This window comes from Chrysemys picta, chromosome 5 (genome assembly GCF_011386835.1).
Source record: "Chrysemys picta bellii isolate R12L10 chromosome 5, ASM1138683v2, whole genome shotgun sequence".
Taxonomy (NCBI): Eukaryota; Metazoa; Chordata; order Testudines; family Emydidae; genus Chrysemys; species Chrysemys picta.
Window position 1 is genome coordinate 14,314,182 of NC_088795.1, and position 25,183 is coordinate 14,339,364.

The following is a 25,183-nucleotide window of genomic DNA, read 5'->3' on the forward strand; positions in this document are numbered from 1 at the left end:
AGGATAAAATCCACTAATTAGTATGATGCAACTCAGATATTTTGGTGAAAAAAGACATTTAAGTAGATAGCATATCTATCCAAAGCCCCCAGCATTCCCTAAGTCTCCCTCTCCCCACTTTTCCCAACAGCCCCACAAAACACCCAAGCCCCCCACTCATACCATTTTGTCATCATTCCCTTGCCTTCACTAAAGCCAAATGCCCCTTTACACACCAGCATGCCTCCTAACAGCAAAACCTTCTCAATTTACCCCATCTCAGGCCACCCCAACAGCAAGGTCTCGCAAAAGCCCCTTCACCCAAACCTCCACCACTCAGTCCAGTCCACACTGCATACTCAGGACTGCCAACCTGTGTGTATAATATTCATTACCTTAGGTGGTTCAGATAAACCACTGAAATTATCCTACCTCTGTTGTTTGTACCCCAAGTTCAGGCCCCTCTTTAAGGTATGTTTCATATAAGGATGCAGCACTCTGTGCTAAGACTACAGCTGCAGGAAACATTACTGTATGAGGAAAATATATGGCTTTAACTTACAAATTGTCACAGGACAAACATGCAACATAACATTATGCATTCTGCAGCCTATCGGCCCTGAGCCCTCCCTTTCTTCACCAAAAGGAATTTAATAACCCATTAACGTCCTATGAGTTAGATTTGCAAGGAATATAATACTTTGCACTTCTATAGAACCATTTTTCCCCCACCCTGAAATATTTGCTTTAGTTCCACAGGAATTAATTCAGGGAACTCCTATGGCCTATACTGGAGGACATACTAGATGATCGCAGTGGTCCCTTTTGGCCTTATAATCATGAAACTATTAACCTTCCATTCAAGGAACTCAAAAAACATTATCCCGATTTTACAGGTGTGGAAACTGTGGCACACAGAGGTTTATTTGCCCACCAACAAACAGGAAATATGTGACTGTCAGAAATAGAACCCACAAGTGCTGGCTCTCACATTTCTACTCTAGTCACTTAACAATTCTGAGGAAAGAAATCAAGTGCTTTAAAAATATCAAGACAAGTAGGAACCCTAGTTTAGCATGTAATCTTTGTCCAACCAGGCTAAACCCAGCAGTCAGTTAGGGCCACACCTCTGAATTAAAGATCAGGGCAGTTACAATCCAATCCAGTTTGTGCAAACTGCTGCACTCAAACTTCTTGGAAATTGACAGCATTGCCCTTACCTGAGCCCCCGCCCTAGTAACTTTCCTTTTCCACAGGAAGGTGGAGGTATAATCTCTTCTCTCATTAACAGGAGTTCGGTGTGCAAAGTGCTAGAGATACATTTTGAAATAAAAATCAATGCAAATAATTGTAATATTTTGCTTGCAAGTTATACTTTGATTGAATAGTGGGGAGGCAGGTGTTCGCGGTCCAGGAACCCCAACCGCGGCGGGCGTCCAGTGTTCAGGCAGATTGGGACCCTCTTCCTTTTCGCGCACCCAGATCCAGGGACCAATTGGGACTTCCCTCCTCGGGGCTGCCCAGGCGTGTGCCCGGCCCTTCATGCGTGGGGCCGTCTGACCGAGATCACCGCTGTGCGAGGTCGAGCAGCTCCGGCAGACCACCCAGGGGTCCAAAAACCTAGGGAGCTGCAAGGCTCAGCAGGGCTAAACACAGTCACAAGAGCGATCAGGGGCGTGCTGCGGTCCCCCACCACACCCCACGGCGTTGGTGGGACCCTCATACCGCCCTCTCGCTGGAGCCCCAGTAACCCCTGCTGCCCTCCCTGTCTGGGTCGCTGACTTCTTCTCTAGGTTTTTTTCCCCCTTTTCTTTTATATGGGGGGGGAGGGATAGCTCAGTGGTTTGAGCATTGGCCTGCTAAACCCAGGGTTGTGAATTCAATCCTTGAGGGGGCCATTTAGGGAACTGGGGTAAAAATCTGTCTGGGGGTTGGATTAGATTAGATTAGATGATCTCCTGAGATCCCTTCCCATCCTGATATTCTATGATAAGGGACCCAACATCTGGGTGGAATTCAGGGTGCACAGCACCTCTCAAAAGGTGCTCAGCAACTGATAAAATCAAAGTATTGGAGAATAGCTGCAGGCCACATTTCTGGGCTGTTTGGACTGTGCTTTGGGTGTCCCTACCATACAAGACAACTCCTAGATCAAGCAAGAGACTCTTACTTTTCTTGGTCTCTCACCCAGTTGCTGCTTGTATTCTAGTCTAAACAAAATAAAAAGTGCAATCTAAAGATATAGGCTGTTGGTGAAACCTTACTCAATGGCAAAACTCCTATGGCTTTAGAAGGCCCAGGATTTCACTCCTTTATTTAGTTGCTGGGTGCAAGCAAATGCCCACTGCAGGATCCCTGAGTTCCACGTCAGTGGCTGTAGAGTCTGTCCATGTGGAACAACTTGTAGGATCGGGGCCATAGTTTGAGACAAACAAACAAAAATGCAGTTTAGCATTCAAATACACGAGAAAGGCAGGAGACCTTCAGGGTTGCTGTAAAGCAAGTTAGACTTTGCCAAAAGATGTTAGAACTTAACACAGAGTTTTAAAATGTTTATAGGATAAGTTCTAGGGTTTTTTTTTTCAATAATTTGCCTTACAACTTTAAAAGTCTCCTGCTTTACTCATGCATTTAAAAGTTGAACAGCTTTTTCTGCGTTCCAAACTAAGTCAGAATGTCACGTTGGTGTCTCCCTGCTCTATTCATAATATATTTTAATACTCTGTATTCAAGACACTTTTTAAAAAAATGATTTATTGGGGAGAACTGGAGTGTAATTAGAATGCATTTAAGATGACATTGCACTTTTATCAATACATTTGTTAACAATCTGTATCTAGGGGGGTATTTCTGCATTTGTTGGCCAGGTAGATCAGGCCCTATGCCAAAAAATATTGGGGGGGAAACGCAAATGCAGATCTATTCTGGTTTTGACCTGAATAATCCGCATTCCCTCCTCCCCCTCCTCCCACCCAAATGCACTCTTCTGCCTGCAGAATGTTGTATTTTAGTAGCAAGCTAAATTTCAAAGTCTTACTGCAGTATACTATAGGAGACGCTTTGCCTTGGTAACTGTCATGGGAGATTACATAACCTGTATACTTTATGCCTTGTAGCATTTTTCTATTCCTAAGGGCAGCAGAGTTGTTTATTCCAGACAGTGGGGATATGAGGAATCAGCAGCAGACTGCAGTGTTACATAAGCATAGAACTGCTCAGCTGAGCAAGTAAAGACATGTTGAATCTAACAGATAGGAGGAGACAGAGGGCCAGCACCAGCGCTAATAGGTTCTTGGCCTGCCACAACATCCACAACACCAACCTTAGTGCTTGGAGAATTAAGAGCCAGAAGGCCTTATGTTCCACTAAAAGTACTGCTCACAGGAACCTGATTGGAAGAGCTTTGGAGCCCCTGATTGGAGCGGGTACACTATTTAAGCCGGAAAGAGACAGAAAGTAATCCGTGCAACAAGATGGATCTTTGTTTCCTGCTACAACATACTGTGCTGTCAACTACTTGACTCCCAGCCTTGTCCCCGACTTCAGTCACGCCCTGCCCTGTTCCCTGATCCTTTTTGCTGAGTCCAACACTTGGTTTGACTCTCTGACTTTGATCCTGGGTCTGACCCTCGTCTCTGACTGGTTCTGACCCTTGGCTCCATTTCCTGTCTCCTGCTCTGACTACTAGCTCAGACTGCCCATGATAGCAATGGCCTCACATCTACTTTACCACAAAGCATAAAAAACTACTTCGAAGGGGCCCTAAAGCTAACACGTGACAAAATGCTTTGGTTCCAAATGAAAGTTTCCAGGTTCTATTCACTAATCAACATTAATTCATTTGATGCTCGTAGCACAAAAATGTACTTAAAATGATATGAACTTTCTAAGGTGTATAGTGAGAGGAAAACAATGTTTAATCACAACATTCACTTCTGCAACTAATATAATGTAGTACATTAATGCCAGGGCTCTAGGAATATTGTACCCTACATCTTGGATGAACTCTACAGTATATAACAAGGTGTTTTTTTAGCAGGTGTATTGTTTTCCTGATTAATGTATGGTATTTGTCTCCAGGGGAATGGATACCTAGATGATTGATTAATATGATAACTGAATATTTACAGGGGGATATCTGACAGACTCCATGGTCAATACCTCTAGAGTTATTTTCGTGTACTAAATCAAATCCTGAACAAACAAGCAAAGCATGAATAAGTGATTTTTACCCCAGGAATTACAAAAGATTATGTGACGGAACATAATTCTCACCCCCAAACCAGAAGTAGGACACGTCTTCAACCTGACCGTGTCCAGTTACGGCTGGGTATTAGGAAGAATAATAAATATGGTCATTTGTTACCTCCTACACATCCCATGGATTTCTTCTACCATGCTGTGTGTGGCCCCTACTTCCTGACATGCTAACAATATGCATCTCTGAGATAAAGTGTGGAAGCTTTCTCCAGCGATCTCCACGGTGTTTGTGATATGGAGTTCCTTTGCATGGGTTCATGCAAATTTTATTCCCTCATGCAGCTGAGGCTCAGTGATGGATGTTTTGCAGTATCATTCAATGTAGCCCAGAGTAGGCACATAATATGATACTACATATGCACATGGTTTGCAGGCTAGGCTATTAGAATATAGACTAGTCTCCTAAGAAAAATCATGGAAACCCCATTATTTGAATCATTTAAAGTAAAACAAATCACTTATGACTATACTGAAGGCAACAATTGTGCTTTGGCAAGGTGATACGCAGAGTATCCTACTGGAAGAGTAGCACCTGTTCTCATGCATGACTTGTTCAAGACTTTTCTTCTTTCTGCATCTCAGGCTACAGAAAACAAGCATTTGTGTAGGTAATTTTTAACACACAACTTTGCTACCAATAACATCGTTAACAATGAACAATACACTGTCTCCTAGGAATATAAATCCTCTAAATCCTTAATCAAATATGATATTGATGGGGAAGCTCAGAGGTACTTATAACAGATTTTCTTTTTCAGATAGGCTTTCTTAACCAGGGTTTCTGACGAATAAATAAATACAAGGTGCATTTGACATATGTAATGAACCTTTTTCTTATCCTGGGTGTAGGGTCTTTGCTTCATTAATACATTCATATATAAATGTTTTGTTACAGGAGTCACAGTGATGCCCGGAAGATATCAGTGTCATATTAAGCCATAATACATGTGGAATCATTGTCATATATTGCTTATAGGCTGTTTTGCCAACAAACTGTTGCCTGCTAAAGGTAATCTTGCAGACACTTTGAAAACTGCAAGATGGGTTCTAGAATGGGATACTATCCACATAGATATTCTTCACATCAGTGGAGGAACAGATATGTTGAAGGCAAGATGGGTGAAAACAGATGTGCATACACCTATTGTTGAAGGGAATCCTGCTTGTGCCCTACTCAGTTGAGAAATCTTCAAGAACAATTTCTCTATATGAAAATACGATCTATGTAGCACTGCCATAGTCAGCGAGGCTCAATGATCTGGTTATGCAGAGAAAAGCTGTCTGGCCTGAAAGCTGATTTATGTTATAGGCCAAACTGTCAAAAGCAGCTTCTAAAATTGTACCTGCAAAGTTTCTGCACTCAAGTTTTTGTATATGCAAAACTTGGGTCTGCATATTCAAATACACATTATGAATGCAAACCTCGGGTTTGGCACAAGTAAAAACCTTGAACATTAAAAAACAACAGGCTCAGCTTTAAAAGCAAAGCCATATATGTGACTTCTTGTGTCCACAATCCAATACATTTGAGAGGACTGTTGTCCAAGGTAACAAAAGTCCAACTCATCCTATTACATAAAATTGTTTACAAATATGAGCAAAAATTAGGAGAGAAATAGATTGGTACAAAATGGGCTGTTTATTTTCAAAGAATGGTAATAAGGGGCCTTCAAGACTCCTGGTAAAGTCATGCGTTGGCATAACAAGCTCATTCTAGAAATGGGAGAAAGTGTTTACAGTTGAAATCACCAAAATGTTTGGATTGGTTAATTTTAATGGGAGAGGTTGCCTCCCCTTCTTTGACATTGTTTATCTGGGGTTGCACTAGATAGAAGCAGTGGAATGTGAGAATGAAAGGTGTGAGCTTCACTGTCATGGCTGCCAATACCCCCACCATCTTCTGGAAGCCTGGGATCCACCATGACAGGGTGGGTTTTCACTGTTCCAATTCTGAAAGAATCCTTACCGGAGCAGATCAGAGAGAGGGAAAACCAGAGAACATCACTAGCTTTGGCTAAATCCTGACAACCTTGCATGCAAGCCTTAGGGTCCTGCTGTCACGTCCTCCCTTGTGTCATTTTCCTTTCCTACCTTTTTTCTTTTCTGCATTATTTCTTTTTGCCTCGGACTGATAAGAATTTGGCTTATTTGGCCACGATAACTCCACCTTTTTCAACACTGCTGTGAGCCTGTGACCAGAAAGGCCAGCTAACAGCAATAGCTTGAATAGCCCAATGCACAGGTCACAGAGTGGCTGATCAGATAACGAGCTGGGCCGGTATTACTCCCAACAGTGAGGATGTAAGTGAAAGTCAGTACCAGAAACAGAAGCTGCATATCTATTATTCTTTTTTTCCCCCTATTGTATGCTTGTCTCATCTTAAAGGAACAACAACAGCAGTTCTATGCCATCTAAAGTAACCTTTTCTCTACGCACCAAAAAAAAGGACAGTTAGGACTGTCTTTAATACCAATTAATACCATGTAAAAGACTCTCAAGCGTAGTGATGGTGGTGGGTTTCCCTATGTACTCCTTTAAGGGAAAGGGCATAAGGAATACATAAAATAAAACTAAAAAAAAACTTAATGCTTTACATTCCATATACTTTAACTGTTTATCCTTCTTCTTCGGTGTCTTTTTTAATAAAAAGTTTAAAAGATTGTAATGGCGGTTATTACAATGGGAGTAAGCCTACAATAACTCAACATGAAACCCTGAACCACACTTCACTGTTTAATGTTGTAACTGAACAAGCCTTCATTTACATCTTAAACCTAATTGGACCTGAGATATCCATTTATCAACCCAACAGGACACATGTATCTTAGGGCTTGTTCACACTTTACTCCTGGGGAAATTCTGCGCCACTGTACATGTGCAGAATTTATATCCCCCGCAGATTTCTTTGCTTCCTTGCAGAAAAATGACTTTTTGATGGGGAAGCAAAGGGAAGCCACAAGAGCAGTCAAACGACCCTCTCCAGCAGTATGTTTTGGGTGTACAAGGCAGCTGGCAGAGAAGTAAATCACTGTGGGGCAGGGGGCAAGACTGGGGAAGACCCGGCTGAGCTGGGGAGGACGGGACTTCCTCTTCCCCTGCATGGCATCCGGGGCTATGTCAGACCCACCCCCAGATTTCTCCCAGCTGTAGGAAGTTCTGTAAACTGCCACGCACACACACACACTTCCTGCACCCATCGCTCCTCAGCTGCAAGGGGAGGGATCACTGTACAGGGAGCTGCTCCCCCATCCGCCCAACCCCCATGCATCCAGACCCCCTCGTACCCAGACCCTCCCGCCGAGCCTCACTCCCCCCGCACTCAGAACCCCCTGACAAGCCACACTCCCCCTGCACCTGGATCACCCCGACAAGCCACCCATACCCGGATCCCCACCCTACCAAGCCCCAACCCACTGCACCTGGATCCCCACCCCACTGAGCCCCACTCCCACTGCATCTGGACCTCCCCACTGAGCTCCCTACACCCAGACCCCCCTGCTGAGCTCTATCCCCCCACCTTCATCTGGACCCCTCTGCAGAGTCCCATTACCATTGCACCTAGACCCCCCCACACCCAGATTCCCCCACTGAGCCACCCACACCCAGATTGCCCCACACAGACCCCTCTTAACCCACAACTGGATTCCCCCCCACGCTAATCCCCTCCCTGCCCACACCTGATGCACCTGGCACAGAGGGGCAGGGCCCTGGGATGTTTCTGGGGCAGGCCCAGTCCTTGCGCTGTGTTAGGTTTGGTGCAGCCTCACCACTGAGTCCATGTCCCGCGGGGGAGGAAGCTGCAACATGATCTCTCATCTCTGTGCAGCCAGTGGCCTGTGCTTCCCAATGCCATGCTGGAGCCGCCGCATTTATAGGACATAAATTTTTCAGAATTTTAAAATACTGTGTGCAGAATTTATAATTTTTTTGCGCAGAATGCCCTCAGGAGTAACACTTAAAATGCTACAGTGGTGCAGCTACACTGCTACAACACTTCAGTGAAGACACGACCTGCATTGATGAAATAGCTCTTCCTGTCAGCATAGGAATTCTACCTCCCCGAGAGGAGGAGAATTCTCCTGGTTGACCTATTGCTGTTTACACGGGAGGTTAGGTCTGTTTAACTGCATCGCCAGGAGTGTGGATTTTTCCAAATTAATGTAGTTATACTGAGTTAATTTCCTAGTGTAGATCAGACCTTATTCATTTGAGACAATTCCTCTTTTTCCTGCTGCCTTCACCCTGTTAGTTGCATAATTTCTTTCGCCTTAGTGACCAAGCTTTTCAAAATAGGAAACAGTGTTTTAGAAGGGAAAATAGGAACTAACTATAATTTAAATGGGAGAGGACAACATGGTTAAATGATTAAGGCAGGGACATGGGAGTCCAGATTCATGGATTCTTTTCCTACCTCGGCTAGACTCACTGTTTGAGCCTAGAAAAGCTACCCAAGTGCACCATGCCTCAGTTTACTCAGCTGGAAGATGGATATATTAGCTATTATAACACCACCTCGCTCTTAAGTAGACTTCAATGTGCTTTACAAAGGAGATGGACATTGTTAAACTGAGCCACAGGGAGGTGAAGCCCCTTGCTCAAGGTCACCCAGCAGGCCAGTGGATTAGCCAGGGACAGCACCCAGGTGTGCTAAGTCTCGCCCAGTGCTCTACCCACTAGGAAACACCGCCTCCCTCTTTCAAAGCGCACTAAGCTAAAGGGCGACCAGGCTCCCTTATTCGGGGTAGAGCCTCCACCCAGTCATGGGGAGCCGCTGCTCCCGACCAACCCCAGGTGCACACAAGCCCTGACTCCTGCCTTTGGTCGGTCTCGTCGAGGTCTTTTCTCCAGGGGTTTCAGCGACCGAGTGTGTGTGTGTGTGGGGGGGGGGTGTCTCTCTTCTTCCGGGCTCGGAGCGTCCACACTAGGAGTTACCCGGCACGACCCCCCCGTGTAACCGAGCGCTCACAGCCCCCTAAGCCCGGTATCACTGCAGGGCTAAACCCAGCCCGCCCGGGGCAGCCCCACACGGGCGGGGATGGCGGGAGGCGCTAAGCCCCTAGGCCAGGCTGGGCCGGGCCCCGCACGCCATGGAGGCCAGCCCGGGCCCCGCCCCGCCGCCGCGCCAGGGCCTCCTGGGAAGGGGAGGCGGAGCCGCCCGCCCCGGGCCACCTGGTGTCCCCGCAGCCGCGCATGTGCTGGGCCTGCTCCGCCTTCGCCGCCGCCTCGCCTCGCCTCGCCGCCGCCCATGGCCGGGACGCGCTGGGTGCTGGGCGCCCTGCTCCGGGGCTGCGGCTGTAGCTGCAGCAGCTGCCAGCGCACGGGGGCGGCCTGCCTGCCCCTGCGCCCCGCCGCGGCCTCTGCCTCCGCCTCCGGCCTGTCGGGCCGCCGCCGGCTCCTGCTGCTGCTGGGGAGGGCGGCCGCGCAGAGCCGGGGCCTGCAAGTGGCGGTGGCCGCCGGCAGCCTGCCGCTGGCCGGGCCCGGGTTCGGGGCCTTGCGGGGCCCGCTGCTGCACCAGGCCCACCCGGGGCGGAGCTACGGCCAGGTACGATGGGCTCCCCCCCTCCCCGGCAGCATAGGGGGAGCAGGCCCTCAGCCCGCACCCCCTTCCCCGGGGAACCTCCCCCCACCCTAGGGGTCGCTGCCCCCCGTTTCTTGGAGGGGGTCCCCAAAGGGGCCGCTGTCCCCTCCCCTGATGTCTTGCCTTCAAATCTCGGGGGGACCCTAAAGGGAGGATAACTGTCCCCCCGACTGACCCTGACCCCCAATCTCTGGGGGATCTTGTGGGTGTTGCTTCATCCTCCACTGCCCCCAGATCTCTGCCCAAGTCCCTCTAAATCTGCTCCCATCCCTTCAATCTGCAGGGGGGCTCCCATCCCTAGTCTCTAGGGGGGTCACTCCCTTTTCCATCAACTTGCCCTTCTCTAGGGTCACTAGGGGCAATCTCCCACTAACTGGGGTCACTCCCTGGCATCCACTCTGTGGGTGATATAAGATTATCCAGGGGAGAGAGGCTGTTTTTTCCCTCTCTCATGTCCTTGTTCCTGTATGTACCCCCTAATCTTTATTGACCACTGCTTCAGTTTATCCCCAGAAGGTCAGTGGAAAATCCATTTATTGGAGCCCTTATAGGGTTAAGAAAAAACTCTTGCCACCCTTGGGAGAACTCCTCTGCCCACTGTTGAAGGTCACCTCTGTTGCCTTCTCCATCATGCCTAGGTGGGGAGGACTTTCGTTATCTGAGGTGTTAAATACCCAGCCTCTTGTCAAGATAGCAAATTAGAAGCCACAGACTTTTTTGTATGAGTAACTTCTCTAGAATGCTATCCTTCTGTAAAATGACTTAAAAAGAACAGGAGTACTTGTGGCACCTTAGAGACTAACAAATTTATTAGAGCATAAGCTTTCGTGGGCTACAACCCACTAGCTTATGCTCTAATAAATTTGTTAGTCTCTAAGGTGCCACAAGTACTCCTGTTCTTTTTGAGGATACAGACTAACACGGCTGTTACCCTGAAACCTGTAAAATGACTGAACTGTTGTGTACAGGTTTTTTTCTGTATTGTGTCTATTTTCTTGAATACTGAGATTTGTGTAATAAACTTTTTTTAATGATTAATTGCCCAATTATGCTAGATTTGTAGCATAGCATAAATGGTTTTCAGAGGAAGGTCTTGGGTATCCTGTTGCCCTTAGGCAACTGGTTCAGGGTCCCTAAAATTAAATTTCTCATTACCTGTTTAGCTCATTGATTTCACTATTCCTTCCATCCTTTTAGTGAGGAGGGTGTGGACTTTTCAATCCTATGTTTAAGCTTAATAAAAAGTAAAACATAGTGAATTTTTCACAGAAACTGGGTCTGTGTTTGAGTTTGTAACAAAATATGAATAATCTGAGTAGTTTTCTCTTTTCTTCCAAAGATTTCAGGCACCTCTCAGTTATTAGGCATTATCTGTGGTGGAGACCCTGAAAAGCAGACTTTAAGATATAGTTCTTTTTGTTTAAGTCATTTACTACTACTGGGACTGAAAAAATCTTTATTAGGCGCAATCCTACAGTTTGAATGGGTAAATTAATAGACTGTTTTTATCTCTGTTTACTTCTCTGAATTGCTGGTGATAGCCAGCACAATATTCATTTAATAGTTTTAACACAGAAGGGAATTATTAGTGAAACAAGTAGTTGAGCAGCTGTTATTTTTTTTTAAATAATACTCTCCTCTTTTTTCAAAGGATTCAGGTTCTTCATTTCAAGATGAGTCTCCTCCACTCTCAGAGCATGCACCAATTCCATCCAAGACAGGAGAGGAAGATGATGTGTTTCTTATCCGAGCCCAAGGATTGCCATACTCTTGCACTGTTGAAGATGTGCTTAACTTTTTCGCTGGTATAATATCTGGTCTTGTATAGAGATGTGATGTGGTTGAATGTGTTTTTAAATATGAATGATTGACCCTAAAACTTAAATTCTGTGTTTACTATTCAGTTACATTTTTATAAGTATTTGATATGGTGGAGCTATTTATTCTGTGTTCAGTCTCTCTCTGTCTCATAAGGGTACAAATTAGGGCTGTCAAGCAATTAAAAGAATTAATTGTGATTAAAAAAAATTAATCACGATTAATCGCACTGTTAATAATAGAATGCCATTTATTTAAACATTTTTGGATGTTTTATATTTTCAAATATTGATTTTAATTATAACAGAATACAAAGTGTACAGTGCTCACTTTATATTTTTATTACAAATATTTGCACTGTAAAAAAGAAAAGAAATAGTATTTTTCAGTTCACCTACTACAAGTACTGTAGTGCGATCTCTTTATCATGAAAGTTGAACTTACAAATGTAGAACTATGTACAAAAAAATAACTGCACTCAAAAATAAAACAATGTAAAACTTTAGAGCCTACAAGTCCACTCAGTCCTACTTCAGCCAATCACTTAGGCAAACAAGTTTGGTTCTAATTTGCAGGAGATAATGCTGCCTGCTTCTTATTTACAGTGTCACCTGAAAGTGAGAACAGGCGTTCACATGGCACTGTAACAGTGCAATTAAAACTGCAATTAATTTTTTAAATTGCAATTCATTCAGTTAATCGCATGAGTTAACTGTGCTTAATTGACAGCTCTAGTACAAATAAATCATTTAACTTTATTTTTAAAGTTACATTTTAAAATACACTCAAATTAGTTGAATTACAAATTCAAAAAATAAAAATTTGCCAACCAGGTAAGGCCTTGATGCTACAATCTGATCCAAGTGGGTAGATCCTTGCATCTGTGCAGAACTCTGCTGGCTTCTATGGCACTCCTCGTGGGTATAAATGTCCACCTGTTTAGAACAGATTGTAGGATCAAGGCCTTAAATTGATAACCAGTTGAAATTAAGGCAATGTATGATCCTAGTTGTGTGTATGTGGAGATCTCTCTCTATATATATCTCTAGATAATGGCATCTGTATGGCATTTACTGTCCTGTGTTTGATATACTGTAGTGTGCTGCTTAGGTGAAGTTTTTATATAAGATCAAAATGTTCAGTTTCAATTGGGCCAGCAGATTATGGTAAGGAAGAAACACAATAAATCAATATTGTGCTGTTTCCTTAACTGTATCTTTTATGTGTAACTTTCTAGACTGCAGGATTCGAAATGGCGAGAGTGGGATACACTTCCTTTTAAACAGGGATGGCAGACGCAGAGGAGATGCTTTGATTGAACTAGAGTCAGAACAGGATGTGCAGAATGCCTTAGAAAAGCACCGGAAATATATGGGTCAGCGGTATGTGGAAGGTACGTTTAATCCGTCTGTTTTGAAAGTAATCTACATATATTAAAACAGGCAAAGAATATTTCGGAGCAAAACTAAAGCTATTACTGTGTTGGGGAACCGAGGGGAAAGCCTTTTAGAAGTTAAAAGGACTGGAACAGTAACTACAAGAAATGTGGTTGTGAAGACTGTTGTATATCAACCAGCGTCATCACACACACTTTTACTATTTAGTACCTATAAGCAAAAACCTTTAGGCATTGTTCAGTGTTGTTGTTTTTGTTACAACTCTTAATTCTAAAGAGGGCCTGGAGGGTAACTAAAGTTAAAGCTAGCTTCCTGTTTTGAAGTTTATTTTCAAATACACTTTCCCTTTCTGCTCCCAAACTTCACCAAAACTAAATAAATCCCCTTGAAAGCTCAACTACCACATCTTATCCCATGATTCCATTTTATGAAGAAGGTTGGGCAAATAATACAAAGAGCTTTGGAGAGAAGGGGATTGAAAAGTCATTGTTTACTCTCCAAGAATTGCCTTACATTTTTGCTTGTAATTTCTCTGAAATGGATTTACACACTTCAGCCATTTCTCCTCCTGTCTTACTTCCAATAGAACTGGTTGGAAAATGGATTCTTTTCCCATGGAAAATATCAACAAAGAATATTTTATCAAAATTGTCCACAAAAAATCAAAATTTGAGACATTTTGTCCAAAATTAAAAACATTTCATTTTTGAAATGCCTCCACGACATGGGTATCATGCTCCCATCTTCCTCTATAGGCTAGGATTCCTGGTTGGACTCCATCTTTCATGATGCATCACAGTCTTCCCTCTTGATGAGAGAGGCTGTGCATTGTGGCATTCATACGGCTGCAGTGCATTATGGTATCCCCAGGGAATTCTGCCCCCAACAATTCTGCACATACTTTAGAATTCTACATGTTTTATCTGTCAAAATAACACAATATAATCATGCCATTTTCAATTATTTTGGTAATTTATTTCAAAATACCTTTCAGCAAGTGTCTAACAATACAGACAACAACAACAAAGACTCAGGAGATGTTTTCTGACTAGTAGGTTCGTTACTAGGTATATTAATACAGAACGTTGAGTAATTCATTTAAACTAGCATACAGAAATGTATTTCCCGCATCCCTCAGAAACAATGCAAAGGCTTGAGGGAGTCAGGGGTGACGGGTGAGTCAAGGGAGAGGGAAGTAATTGCTGGAAAGAAGCCTGGGAGTGAACCTGGAGTGTTGTTAGGTATGGGTGGGAGAAGTATGGAACAGGATTTGGGGGGTATTTTTGGAGGGGGGCGGAATTGTTAAGGGGTTGGTGAGCCTCCCCCATGCAGACTCTGGCTGACCCTTTGCCTCTCCCATTCAGTCAGGCCCCTCTCTCTGTGTGTCTCTGCACTCCCACTCCCTATTCAGTCAGGGCACATCTGCCCCTGTGTTTCCTGCATCGCCACTCCCCATTCAACCAGGCATATCTGCACATGTTCTCCTGTAGCCCTACACTTTCATTCAGCCAAGGATAGCTGCTCCTGTCTTCATCTGTCCCTGTGACCTCACTCAACTGTCCCCAATCCCACACTACAAGATCTATCAGTTGCTCTGTGGCTTGCAGGTTCGAAAGTGATGCCTTTCCCCATCACATAGCAAGTCAAACGTTTTTTAAACTTCTCAGGAAACCCTAGCAAAAACTACACTTAAAGTTGAAAGAATCGAATTGCTTCAGCCCAAAACCAAGAAAAGAATGTTTCTTCAGAGTGACTTTGTAGGGGTTGGGGTGCAAAGGAAGATTTACAGTTTTGTCTTGTATTCTTTGCAGTTTTTGAAATACACAATGAAGATGTAGATGCCATAATGAAGAGTCTGCAGTCCAGTTCTTCCCCTGCAGTTAACGATGGAGTTGTACGCCTCAGAGGCCTTCCTTACAATTGTACTGAAGCAGACGTTGCAGAGTTCTTTGCAGGTGACTTTTCTTTTCAGCTAATATCTTCTAAATAATATCTTCTGCTTAGCTGTTGTAAATTTGAGTTATAGAAATTCAAGTGCAATATGATGATGTCGTCGTCTCATGCTGTCTACAGGACATGTTGATGCTTATGGCTGTCACAATTTCTGGGCTAACTTCATTTCTGACCTTTCCTGGTCTGAGTGCACTCCGTCTCAGGCATGGTGGCATCACGTAATTTTCCCACTCTCGCACCGAGCCTTTGGTTGTAGTCCCCTGGTACTAACCATGATTAACTTGGCAGGTCCAATTTAAATTCAGAACCTGCTGCCTTCTTCCCTCCGAGGGCTGTGACCAGTGGTATCCAGTGATTAGACAGCCTTCTTAAAGCAAACGGCTTCACAGAGTTTAAGGCCAGAGGAGACCACCAGATTATCTAATCTGACCTGACCTCCCTGTATATCACAGGCCACCAGCACCCGCATGCTAAACCCAACAACCAAAATTAGACATCCCACAGGCGACTAAATCACTGTGTGCCACAGGCAGAGAATAGGAAACCAGAAGCATTTCAGAAAAAAAATCTTAAAACAATAAACCGACTGTACACTTGTCTGACAACCTTCTGCATGTGGATACTGGCAGGTCTAAGCTTCCTGCTGACACCCCTACATGGCAGTCTCTGCCCTCAACTCACAAACCAGTTCACCTCTTTACTTCAGGCAGTGTCATCCTGCTCAGTCTTTTGATCACCCTCCTACACAGCTGCTAAGTCATTTTTTAACAGTTTAGAACCCTTTGATCTTTTAGCTCCCAGCCCTGGTAAAACAAGCCTTGCAGCTCTGTAGCAAACAAAATGTTGTATCCTTGAAGCCAGTATCTTTTCTACTGTCTTTCCAGTGTGTGCTGGGATGTGCCCTCGCTGAATTATACCAATATAGGTGTATAATAAACCTTTCACTAGCCCTACTATAGTTACACAGTCTCTCTCAGTCACTAGGTCACCTACAGCATTGTTAACACACACATACAGTGCAACTCCACATCTGCTGCTCTGGCATCCTCAGTTGTGAAGAAAAGCTTCAAAATCTGGGCTGAGGAAGGCAATAGTGCAGCAGTTACAAATTCTGCCAACAGCTTCCAGAAGAGGGAGAAGCAGCACCCGTTAAGATTTGGGATGCATGCCCAGCACCAAAGCAGAACAGAACCCTGCTGCTGAGGGGCGGCCCACGCAGACTCGGGAGAGAGTTGGCTTCCCTTCTGGGCTCTGCAAGATTGGCTTCCACTTTGTAGAGCCAAGATTATGATGAAAATAAGATGCAAAAGTTAAGGCACATAATAGATAAAATGGTGCCAAAATGAATGTCACTGATGGTATATTGTGCACCTCTTCATAATATCACTCCTTTCTTATGTAGATTGAGCATTGAAATAGTTAACAATGTTGATATTTAAATGATCCTCACTAGGCATCTTAGTTAACACATGGTTGAGATGAATGTGACCTTCTCAGAGCCACTGTTTCAGGCTGTCTGCAAACTCAGGCAGATGTTTCTGTGTCACCTTCAGAACATGAACAGAATGTGTTTAAAGTCAAAACAGCTAGATATCGTAGTTGTTAATGAATATAATGAAGGAGAACAAGATGACAGCCCTCCAGGGGAAAAAAAAAAATCAGGTGAGCAACTCAGCCCAACCAGGTCCATTTCAAGCCTTGGTTTAGAGATAGCGTAGAGTTTTAGAAGCTCTACGCTATGTCAAACATCATGATTATTATGTCTCTGGCTTCTCTAGAGTGTGGCAGAAAGGATTGCACATTGGAAAAATGATTAATCATAATTTAAGTATGGTTGAATACTTCCCCGGACTTCTGTGTGGGTTGGTAGAAATTGAGAATAAGACTGTTCTCAGCTGAGCACCTGCCAGCTGTAGAGTAGGGATAACTTGTTCATGTGCTTTAGGTCCTCTGTCCTTAACCACCAACCAACCCTAAACAGAAGAATGTAGAGAATTGAAATCTTGTGGTAATCACTTATTTTCCCTTTGAAAACTCAGGCAGACCAACATTTCAGAGAGTAAAGCTCATATAAAAGTAAACTTTATGTACAAATCAAGGAAAAGGTAGGAAAGGAATAAGTTTAAAAACAATCGAAAACGTTCAGTACTTGACCAGTTCTATTCAGGGCAACTTGAACTGTCAGTTCAGAAGTAGGTACGTTTTCATCTATTTAAAACAAGAGAAGGAAAACTGCATATGCTACAGCTCACATAGAAAATGCTTTTTTTTCCCCCCTCCCAAAGGTTTGGATATAGTTGAGATGACTTTTGTCATGGATCACAGAGGAAGAAGGAAAACAGGAGAAGCTTTTGTGCAGTTTGCAGCACCACAAATGGCAAATCAAGCCTTGTTAAAGCATAAGGAGGAAATTGGGCATCGGTATGTGTTTCAGTGTGGTTAACTAAGTGTTTGTGTACATTATGACTAATCTAAGGGATACAGAATAACTTAAAGCTTGTGCCTATAAACAGTGAACAAACATAACTGTGTTCACCTTTTTGTTCCAAATTGTTCATTGACAGTATGCTCTTTCACTCCCCCTCCTTGCTTTTCCCCAGCCATACATGCTAGCATGAGTGTCGTTGGAAACATTTTGTGCAGAGTGGAGACTTGGTGAGATGTTTGGATGTAGTATTTAGAATTCTTAAGGGAACTGGATGTTTCATAGACAGTGAAGGTGGAAAGAAGCTTCTGGGACATGTAGTCCATTACTCTGCACTAATCCAGGATTCTGGCTTTAACAATGCCCATCTAATTTAAATGGGAACATTATGGAATAATTTGCAGGAGGATGGGTAAAGCATCTGCTGGGCTGGGATAGTCTTTCCAAGGCAATTTTTTTGATGCCTGCAATTAGGTGGAATCTGGTGCATGCCAAATAAAAAATAGGTTCTTCTGAAATGTATTTTAAAGAGGTCTGAGTCATCCCTGTCAGAGGTATCCAGACAGTATCAAGAGGGAGGAGTAACAAACTGGGAGGTGTCTGCTTCCCCTTTAATTAGAACATGGCCTGACAAGTGTATTCTATCTATTAAAATTCTTGCCTAATATTTAACATTTTTCTTTTTCCTTCTGTTTAGTATTTGTAGATGGTGGTCATAGCTACCTTTTTCTCTGGGTTTTGTTACCTTATTTTCATCATACGTGCTAAAACCTCGAGCGTCTTTGCTCTCCTTTGCATTTCCTGCACTGTATCTGTTATCTGTAATGAAGACATCTTAGTTGTATACAATACTGAGCATGGCTTCACCGACATGGGATTGTTGCCTCTGTCATTACATACAAAATCCTTATTAACACATCCCAGGATAACTGCTTTTGCTTTTTAGAGACTAACAAATTTATTAGAGCATAAGCTTTCGTGGACTACAGCCCACGTCTTCGGGCTGTAGTCCACGAAAGCTTATGCTCTAATAAATTTTAGTCTCTAAGGTGCCACAAGTACTCCTGTTCTTTTTGCAGATACAGACTAACACGGCTGCTACTCTGAAACCTGCTTTTGCTTTTATTTCTTTTTGTAGTTTCAGCATACTGTGAGCCTCTAATTTGACATCCCTCATCCCTTCTCTCCCCTAGATTTTCCTTCACATTATTGCTTTCTATATCCCCAGCTATAACTAGGAACAGACTAATTTAGCAATTGTGGTTAAAAACTACTGAGGCCAACTTTAAATACTGTTTCGTCCAGCCTGTGTGAACAGGACCAAATCCGGATTTAATTAGGTTAAAAAGGGTAACCTAGATAGAGGCCTAGGCTATTTTGTGATAACTTCCCCCCTTTCATATAAATGGGGCTCTATTAGTATGCCTTGATGTTGCAGTTCATCTTGGTCCGTTTTTCTAAAACCTATTTATCTAAATTGTGTTATCCCATTCATTTTCACTCCGTTCTTTAAAGATTGGGCCCCCTGGCAATCATCTTCCACTCTGTTCTTGATCCTCGACTAATTTTGTATAATTTACATTTCAATAATTAACAATATTTCCTTGTTACATCTAATAGCACCTTAAATGATTAAAAGAGAAAGGACATTCTAAGTGACTTTCCCCTGTCCATGCAGTTTGCAGCTCTCGGTTTAGCTACTGAAAATAGACTAGATCGTTTGTTTTCCTGCACCAGTACAGTGCTGATCCATTGCAATTCATGCTGCTGCAGAAGTCCAAGTTTAAAAAAACATTTTTTAAAATGCAAATTACTCCTTATTTATGCAACAAAACACAAATTTTGGTTCTGAATTAAGTTGATAGCATCCTTTTAAACACTGAAGTAGACTCCATTTAAGCGACTGTAGACTAAAGATCTTGTCCACACCGAAGTGATGTTCTATGTGGCTTTTATTATCACGACTGTTGCACAGAAATGTGGCTTGTCTCTTCTCTGGCTACTAATGTCCCTGGGCACTATCTCTGGGTTCCCCATATTCCTGAATATTCTTTCTTGTCTCTTAGAAGCCCTTCTGAAGGGGCTCAGCACATTTGATTGCCATTTTCCTGATCTCAGCACTCCCATTTAACTGCTCTAGGATTTAGTACCTTGGATTGCATGGTACCTAATAGCTTGTAAGATTTAAAGACCCAGAATGGCTAAAAGGCTTGCTTGGGGCCTTTTGCTGGTTTTATTCAGGTAGGGAAGTATGGAAAGAGGGACACTGAGAGGTGTTGGTGCATTTGTTCATTGAAGGATGAGAGCTGTAATTTTACAGTAGATTTCAGTTAGGATAAGACACTTGTCCATCTCATGCTTGCGTCTTTTACCCTGATTAATTTGATTCTGGATCTTTTGCAATTACTGTTTATGGCCCAACCAGTTTTGTATCAAAACCTCAGTATTTCTAGGCAAGACTGTACTGAAAGCTTTAATGAAATTTACATGTATGAAATCAGGGCATGCCATTGGAGCACCACACTTGCAATTATATCAGATGAAGAAAGTGGTTCATCTCATGCTCTTTGGAACCATGCTTGTTATGTAGTGATCATGACATTTTCTTCTACATGCTTTCCTAACTTATTCTGCTATTTTTAATACTGAACTGGTCTGTGGGAGTGCTGCAAATGTTAAGATTATTCAAGTGGCTGCATAGAGTCACAGAAGTGTTGAAGAGCAAACTGCAGGGTTTTAGAATCCCATCAACACTTGAAATCACTGTGACCATTTTGGATTTACTCCGGAGAAGCAGCAAGTAGTTTTTAAAGCTTTAAAAGATTCATTTTAAGTGGCAGAGGCAGGCTTACTTGGTGCAATTGAAAACTTAGCTTTAAGATGACGGTCCAGAATTCTCTACTTCTTAATGAATCTCAGGGTAGCTGCAAGTTGTGATGCGTGATTTCGAACTCCCACAGAGCAGCATCCAGTAGGAACTGTGATAGCATTGCACATGAAAGTAATTGAACATTTTTGAAAATTCTGTATTCTTTCTATGGGTGTGTAGGCGTACCATGTAATCCTTTTTCCTTTTAAATCTAGATATATAGAAATATTTCCAAGTAGGAGGAGTGAAGTTCGAACCCATAGTGGTTTGTTCAGGGGGAAGAAGATGAATACTTATCCAAGTACTAAACCGATAGAAGAATCAGAATCAGTCTTTGAAGAAAATGAACAGGGTCAGCCCCTAGGACTGACTGTAGATTGTGAAAGTGAAAAAGAAAAGGGTGAGTTCTTGCTTGTTGCATTTGTTCTTTGAAGCACCTTTGCATATACTCTTGCTTTTGTCTGCACCATGTACATAAACATACAAGAGTGTAATGTTGCAAGTACTAATGTTGCTTTTGTTCACTTGTGAAGACTCTTACAGAGAAGTGATTGACGAGCCTCGGGCCGCGTCAGAATTCGGGAGTACCTTGTCACTGCTGCATTTTGTCCATCTGAGAGGTCTGCCTTTCCACGCTAGTGCCCAAGACATTGTAAATGTACGTTACAGTATGATCACATGACTGTACAGCATTAGTGACAATTTAAACCCTGATTACACTTTGAAGACTATCAACCTTTTATGCTATAAATACTTTAATGTTGCCTAATTTCCAGATGGATTGCATGTGGAAATGGGGGATGTTTTAAAGAGGTGGAAGGACAAAATTCAGACACATTGTGGGGGATGGTAGGTGGGTAGAACAGGTTCAATAGCTAATTAAAGCCATATACTTAAAGTGCCCCACTTACTGCTGTAAATGTAACTTTTGGTAAATGCACATATAATTTCTGCCTTGGAGTGTGAACTTCCCAATCTTAAAAAATCCTCTAGCTCTGTATTTAACATGTATGGTTCAGTAGAGCCTAGAGGCCTCAACTAGGTTGGTGTGTCATTGTGGTAGGCACTGTTCAAATTGTCTGTTCTAAATTGCTGCCAGGCCTTGGTTTTGTGCTAAATTATTTGAGCTAGTACTGCTATTAGGTAAAACTAATTTGAATTCCAAGAGCAACAAGAACAGCAGAGTGTGAAGCTTCACTACGAGAATATTTTTGGGTAAAAATGTTACAAACAAAATAGACTATTGTGCTTTCTTCTCCCCATTCTATCTTGCAGGTGCTTTGTTAAAATAACTATAAGAACAGATTTTTACAATAGCTTAAGGCAAACCACAGTGGGTGACTGTACTCTTGTGTACATGTTCATGCTAGATCTTTTAAATAAACTTCTCTACAGCTCAATCAAAAAATCTTGTTTTAAAACTGAATGGGTTTGATAAGATTTGTCCGATATATAACCAGCATTTGTCCCCATGTTTAGCTGTAAGCATGGCTATGCAATGGATACAGCTGATGATTTGTTTTTCACCAGGAAAAAAAAAAAAGTAGAATACAGTTCATCTAAATAGGTAGGAGACATGGAGTTTATTCTGACAAGCAGGACACTTTTCAATGCAAGCTGATGCATGTTGGGGCACAAGCAAATTTGGTCTAAATATGACTGTGCTTATCTAAACAGCATCAAATTTAACTGACCATTTTATTTCAACCTGGGTATTCCCTTTATAGCGAGAAACCAAGTTGTAACAAAATGGTCAGCTAACTTTTATGCTGGAAGGAATCTTGTATATAAGTGGAAGAAAAAATGGTAACCAACTGTAAAACCTTTTAATTCCTATCAAATAGGAGTTCCCAAGGTTTGTTGAAATATTACCACTGCAATAAACTTATAGAATTAAACTACATAGCTCACCTCCTCCCCGTTGCTCCATCTTGCCTTTCAGTTTGACTCTTACCTGCTAGCCATATATACTTGATCTTTCACTTAGGTTTTGTTTTCTTTAGTTTTTTGCTCCACTGAAACCTGCAAAAATCACCATGGAATATAATTCCAGTGGGAAAGCTACAGGAGAAGCAGATGTACATTTTGAGACTCTTGACGATGCAGTTGCTGCTATGGCCAAGAACAGGTCACACGTGCGTAAGTAATGCTTGCATTTTTTTCTGCTGTGCATTATTGCTGTTGAGCCCGGTAGTGCCAGTCTGCTGTCTACTGATCATGTAGTACAGAGCACCTTTCAGTTTCTAGGCCTTGAATTGTTCAGGCCTGAAATGATTAACTCTACTCAGTGTGACTGTTACATGCACTATATAGACTTTTTTTATTATTCAGAAACTTTATAAACAAAACATTTTGTAATTATTCCCCAGAGCATAGATATATTGAATTATTCCTGAATTCATCTCCAAAAAGAAAACAAGATTGCTAGGTAAGTATATCTTCCCTCCTTGGTATGCTGTTTCCAAAGATGGACAGTTTGACCCTTATTTCATAGGCTTACTCGTATTGCACAGTGCCAGTATGCAGTACTTTAGCTATTGAAGACAAGTAGGTTAAAGTCAAAATCTAAGTCTAGAATGTTCAAACAACTATACTTAAAGTTAAGCATCTAAATTTATAATGAATTTCTCATAGATGTCTTATTTCAGGCACCCAAATTTGAATATTTTGACCTAAGGACCCATCCAATTCCTGTTGAAAATATTCTTTTCACATTAATGGAGTTGGATCAGGCCCTCATTTAGACAACCCTCAGTAAAGCATGACAGAACTGAGTGGGATGCTGTGGTACATCAGACTCTCCAGTTAAGCAGTGACCTTGTGCTGAAATTCAGGTTTTAAAGGGTTCCCATCCCCTAAATCCACTGATTCTCTGACTACTGTGGAAGGTGAAATGAAAGTCTAGGCTCATGAGTTTCTCAGTTGGGGAACCAATTTTTGAGAGTTGGGTGTAACTGAAAAATGTCTTGACCATTTCTACTGCAGTGGAGTGCCTTGAGCGCATTTGAAATAGCTGACTTGTTCAACATACTTAGTTAGTGACATGGGCAACATGTTGCCTACATCATGGGTGATGGAACTGGGCAAACGAGAATGTATGTGAGGGAGCAATCTTGACTGACTTGATTCTGAGGAAGCTGGCTCAAAAGTGTTGTTGCCACTGGCCAGGATCAAAATGTGTTTACTTAAGCAAATGTCTTTTAAAGCTTTTCATGCTAACAGCTGGCTTTCTGTCAGTCCTCCTTAAAAAGCCCATGTTATAGCTGTGCTTGGACTGTGAGCCTGCTACGTAAAGTCCACCTGCCAGAGAACCAGCATGAGCTTTGTTCTAGCATTGAAGTGGAAGAAAGCAAGATGCTCCACTGGAGCATGATACTTAGATCATCTGAGCCAAGAAAAAGGGGTGGAGATTAAACACATGCAGTTGAAGATTTTGCTGATTGAAGTCTATTTAACCTGATGAAATGTAGTTACCTGTAGTGAACAGCGGGGGCTGCTGTCCTGCTGCCGGGAAATTGTCCTCAGGCTATAGGGCTCTGAGACAATTGTAGATCCTTCCCTTAAATATCCTCTGCAGAATGTAGATTTTGGCTTTATTTTTTTAAACAACTTGTTTTTGATTGAGTAGACCTTTAGATTATATTCCCTGCATAGAAGAGGGTTCCCATCTTTCCCTCCCTTCGCTTTCCTTGTCTGAGCTCTCTAGCAAATGCAGTGGAAGATGGAACCCTCTCAAGTGCTACATTGATTAGGTTGGAGGTAAGGGGCTAGCTGAGTTTCAAGGCTTTAATCTTCCTTGCCAGGTGTAGCAGACACTTATCCCATGCATAGCTTGAAGACCACCTCCACTACTGCTTTTGTTACTTGAGGAAGCAGTAAATGTTCTGCACTTGCACTACACATCTCCTGTGAAGTCTTACAAGAGTAGTTAGTACCATCTGTGACCTCTTTAATGTGCATGGCGGTGAGCAGTCTGGTTGAAAATAGGTTAATTTGCAGAACATGATTTGGATTAGCTCTGTGCTTGGATCTCCTTCACTTCAGCAGACTTGTCAAGAGAACCTGCTTATACCATTTTAAAGAGCTGATCATTTTAGTGGTGGAGGCTTAATTTAGGTAAGTTGTGAGGAGCATGCAAAGCTTAAGAGTTGTATTCATTCTTGTTGAGAGCTATGCACAGTAGAGAACTCTTAAACACCACAAGGGGAAGGGTGTTGGGGTGGAAGAAAAACTTAGCATTTGCCAAATGCTAGCTGCTGATGCCCAAATCCCTAACACTTTTTCCTTTTTCTTTTCAGGATGAAGCAAGAAGTGTTTTGTTTGCTCATCATTCTTGGAGCTAGAATACAAGTGCTCCTGTTCAGTAGCAAAGAAACCATAAGACATCTTACTTTTTCAAAGGCAATTCAGTCTGTATCTAAAATTATTCTGTATGGGTTTATGTAGTAAAGTGCACAATAAATTGTGTTCACACTGTGGAATGTGTCTGTAAAAACAGAATGAAGGTTGATTCCATTAACTGTCCTTGTATTACAGTAATTGCTACAGTACAGGCAGTGTAAGTTCTGAGCTAGGTTGTTGCTGTGACACTGAAATATCACCTACTTGTGTTGCATTACTATTCAACAGCTTATTTAAGCTGCTTAACAGTTCTTAGTAGGTAAGAACCCTATGTTTAGAGATTCCAGCAATAGTTGAGCATCTGAACAATGTCATCAACTTAACAAGGGCCCAACTATCTCATAGCTTTGTATAATTTAAATATCCTAGAAAATGCAAAAGCATGGCATTGAGAGAGAGTGTCTAAGGGTAGGTCTATACTTACCTCTGGGTCCAGTGGTAAGCAATTGATCTTCTGGGATAGATTTATCGCATCTTATCTAGACACAATAAAATCGATCCC

At 42.5% G+C, this 25,183-nt stretch overlaps 1 protein-coding gene across 1 annotated transcript; it reads left to right on the forward strand.

The window, feature by feature from the left end:
- The first annotated feature begins 9,485 nt into the window (after positions 1-9,485).
- Positions 9,486-24,761, forward strand: GRSF1 (G-rich RNA sequence binding factor 1). Its single transcript, XM_005304118.4, has 10 exons — positions 9,486-9,782; positions 11,470-11,623; positions 12,874-13,029; positions 14,845-14,988; positions 17,272-17,407; positions 20,496-20,680; positions 20,814-20,938; positions 22,284-22,419; positions 22,650-22,708; positions 24,579-24,761. The coding sequence occupies exons 1-9, from the start codon at positions 9,486-9,488 to the stop codon at positions 22,706-22,708; spliced, it is 1,392 nt and encodes a 463-aa protein (XP_005304175.2). The 3' UTR covers positions 24,579-24,761.
- Positions 24,762-25,183: the final 422 nt, after the last annotated feature.

Excerpts from the sequence above, each read along its gene's own strand:
- GRSF1 (XM_005304118.4), top strand. The coding sequence starts at position 9,486 with ATGGCCGGGACGCGCTGGGTGCTGGGCGCCCTGCTCCGGGGCTGCGGC. Across the intron at positions 9,783-11,469 it reads CGGGGCGGAGCTACGGCCAG|GATTCAGGTTCTTCATTTCA; the intron begins GTACGATGGGCT and ends CTTTTTTCAAAG. Across the intron at positions 17,408-20,495 it reads AAGGAGGAAATTGGGCATCG|ATATATAGAAATATTTCCAA; the intron begins GTATGTGTTTCA and ends TTTTAAATCTAG.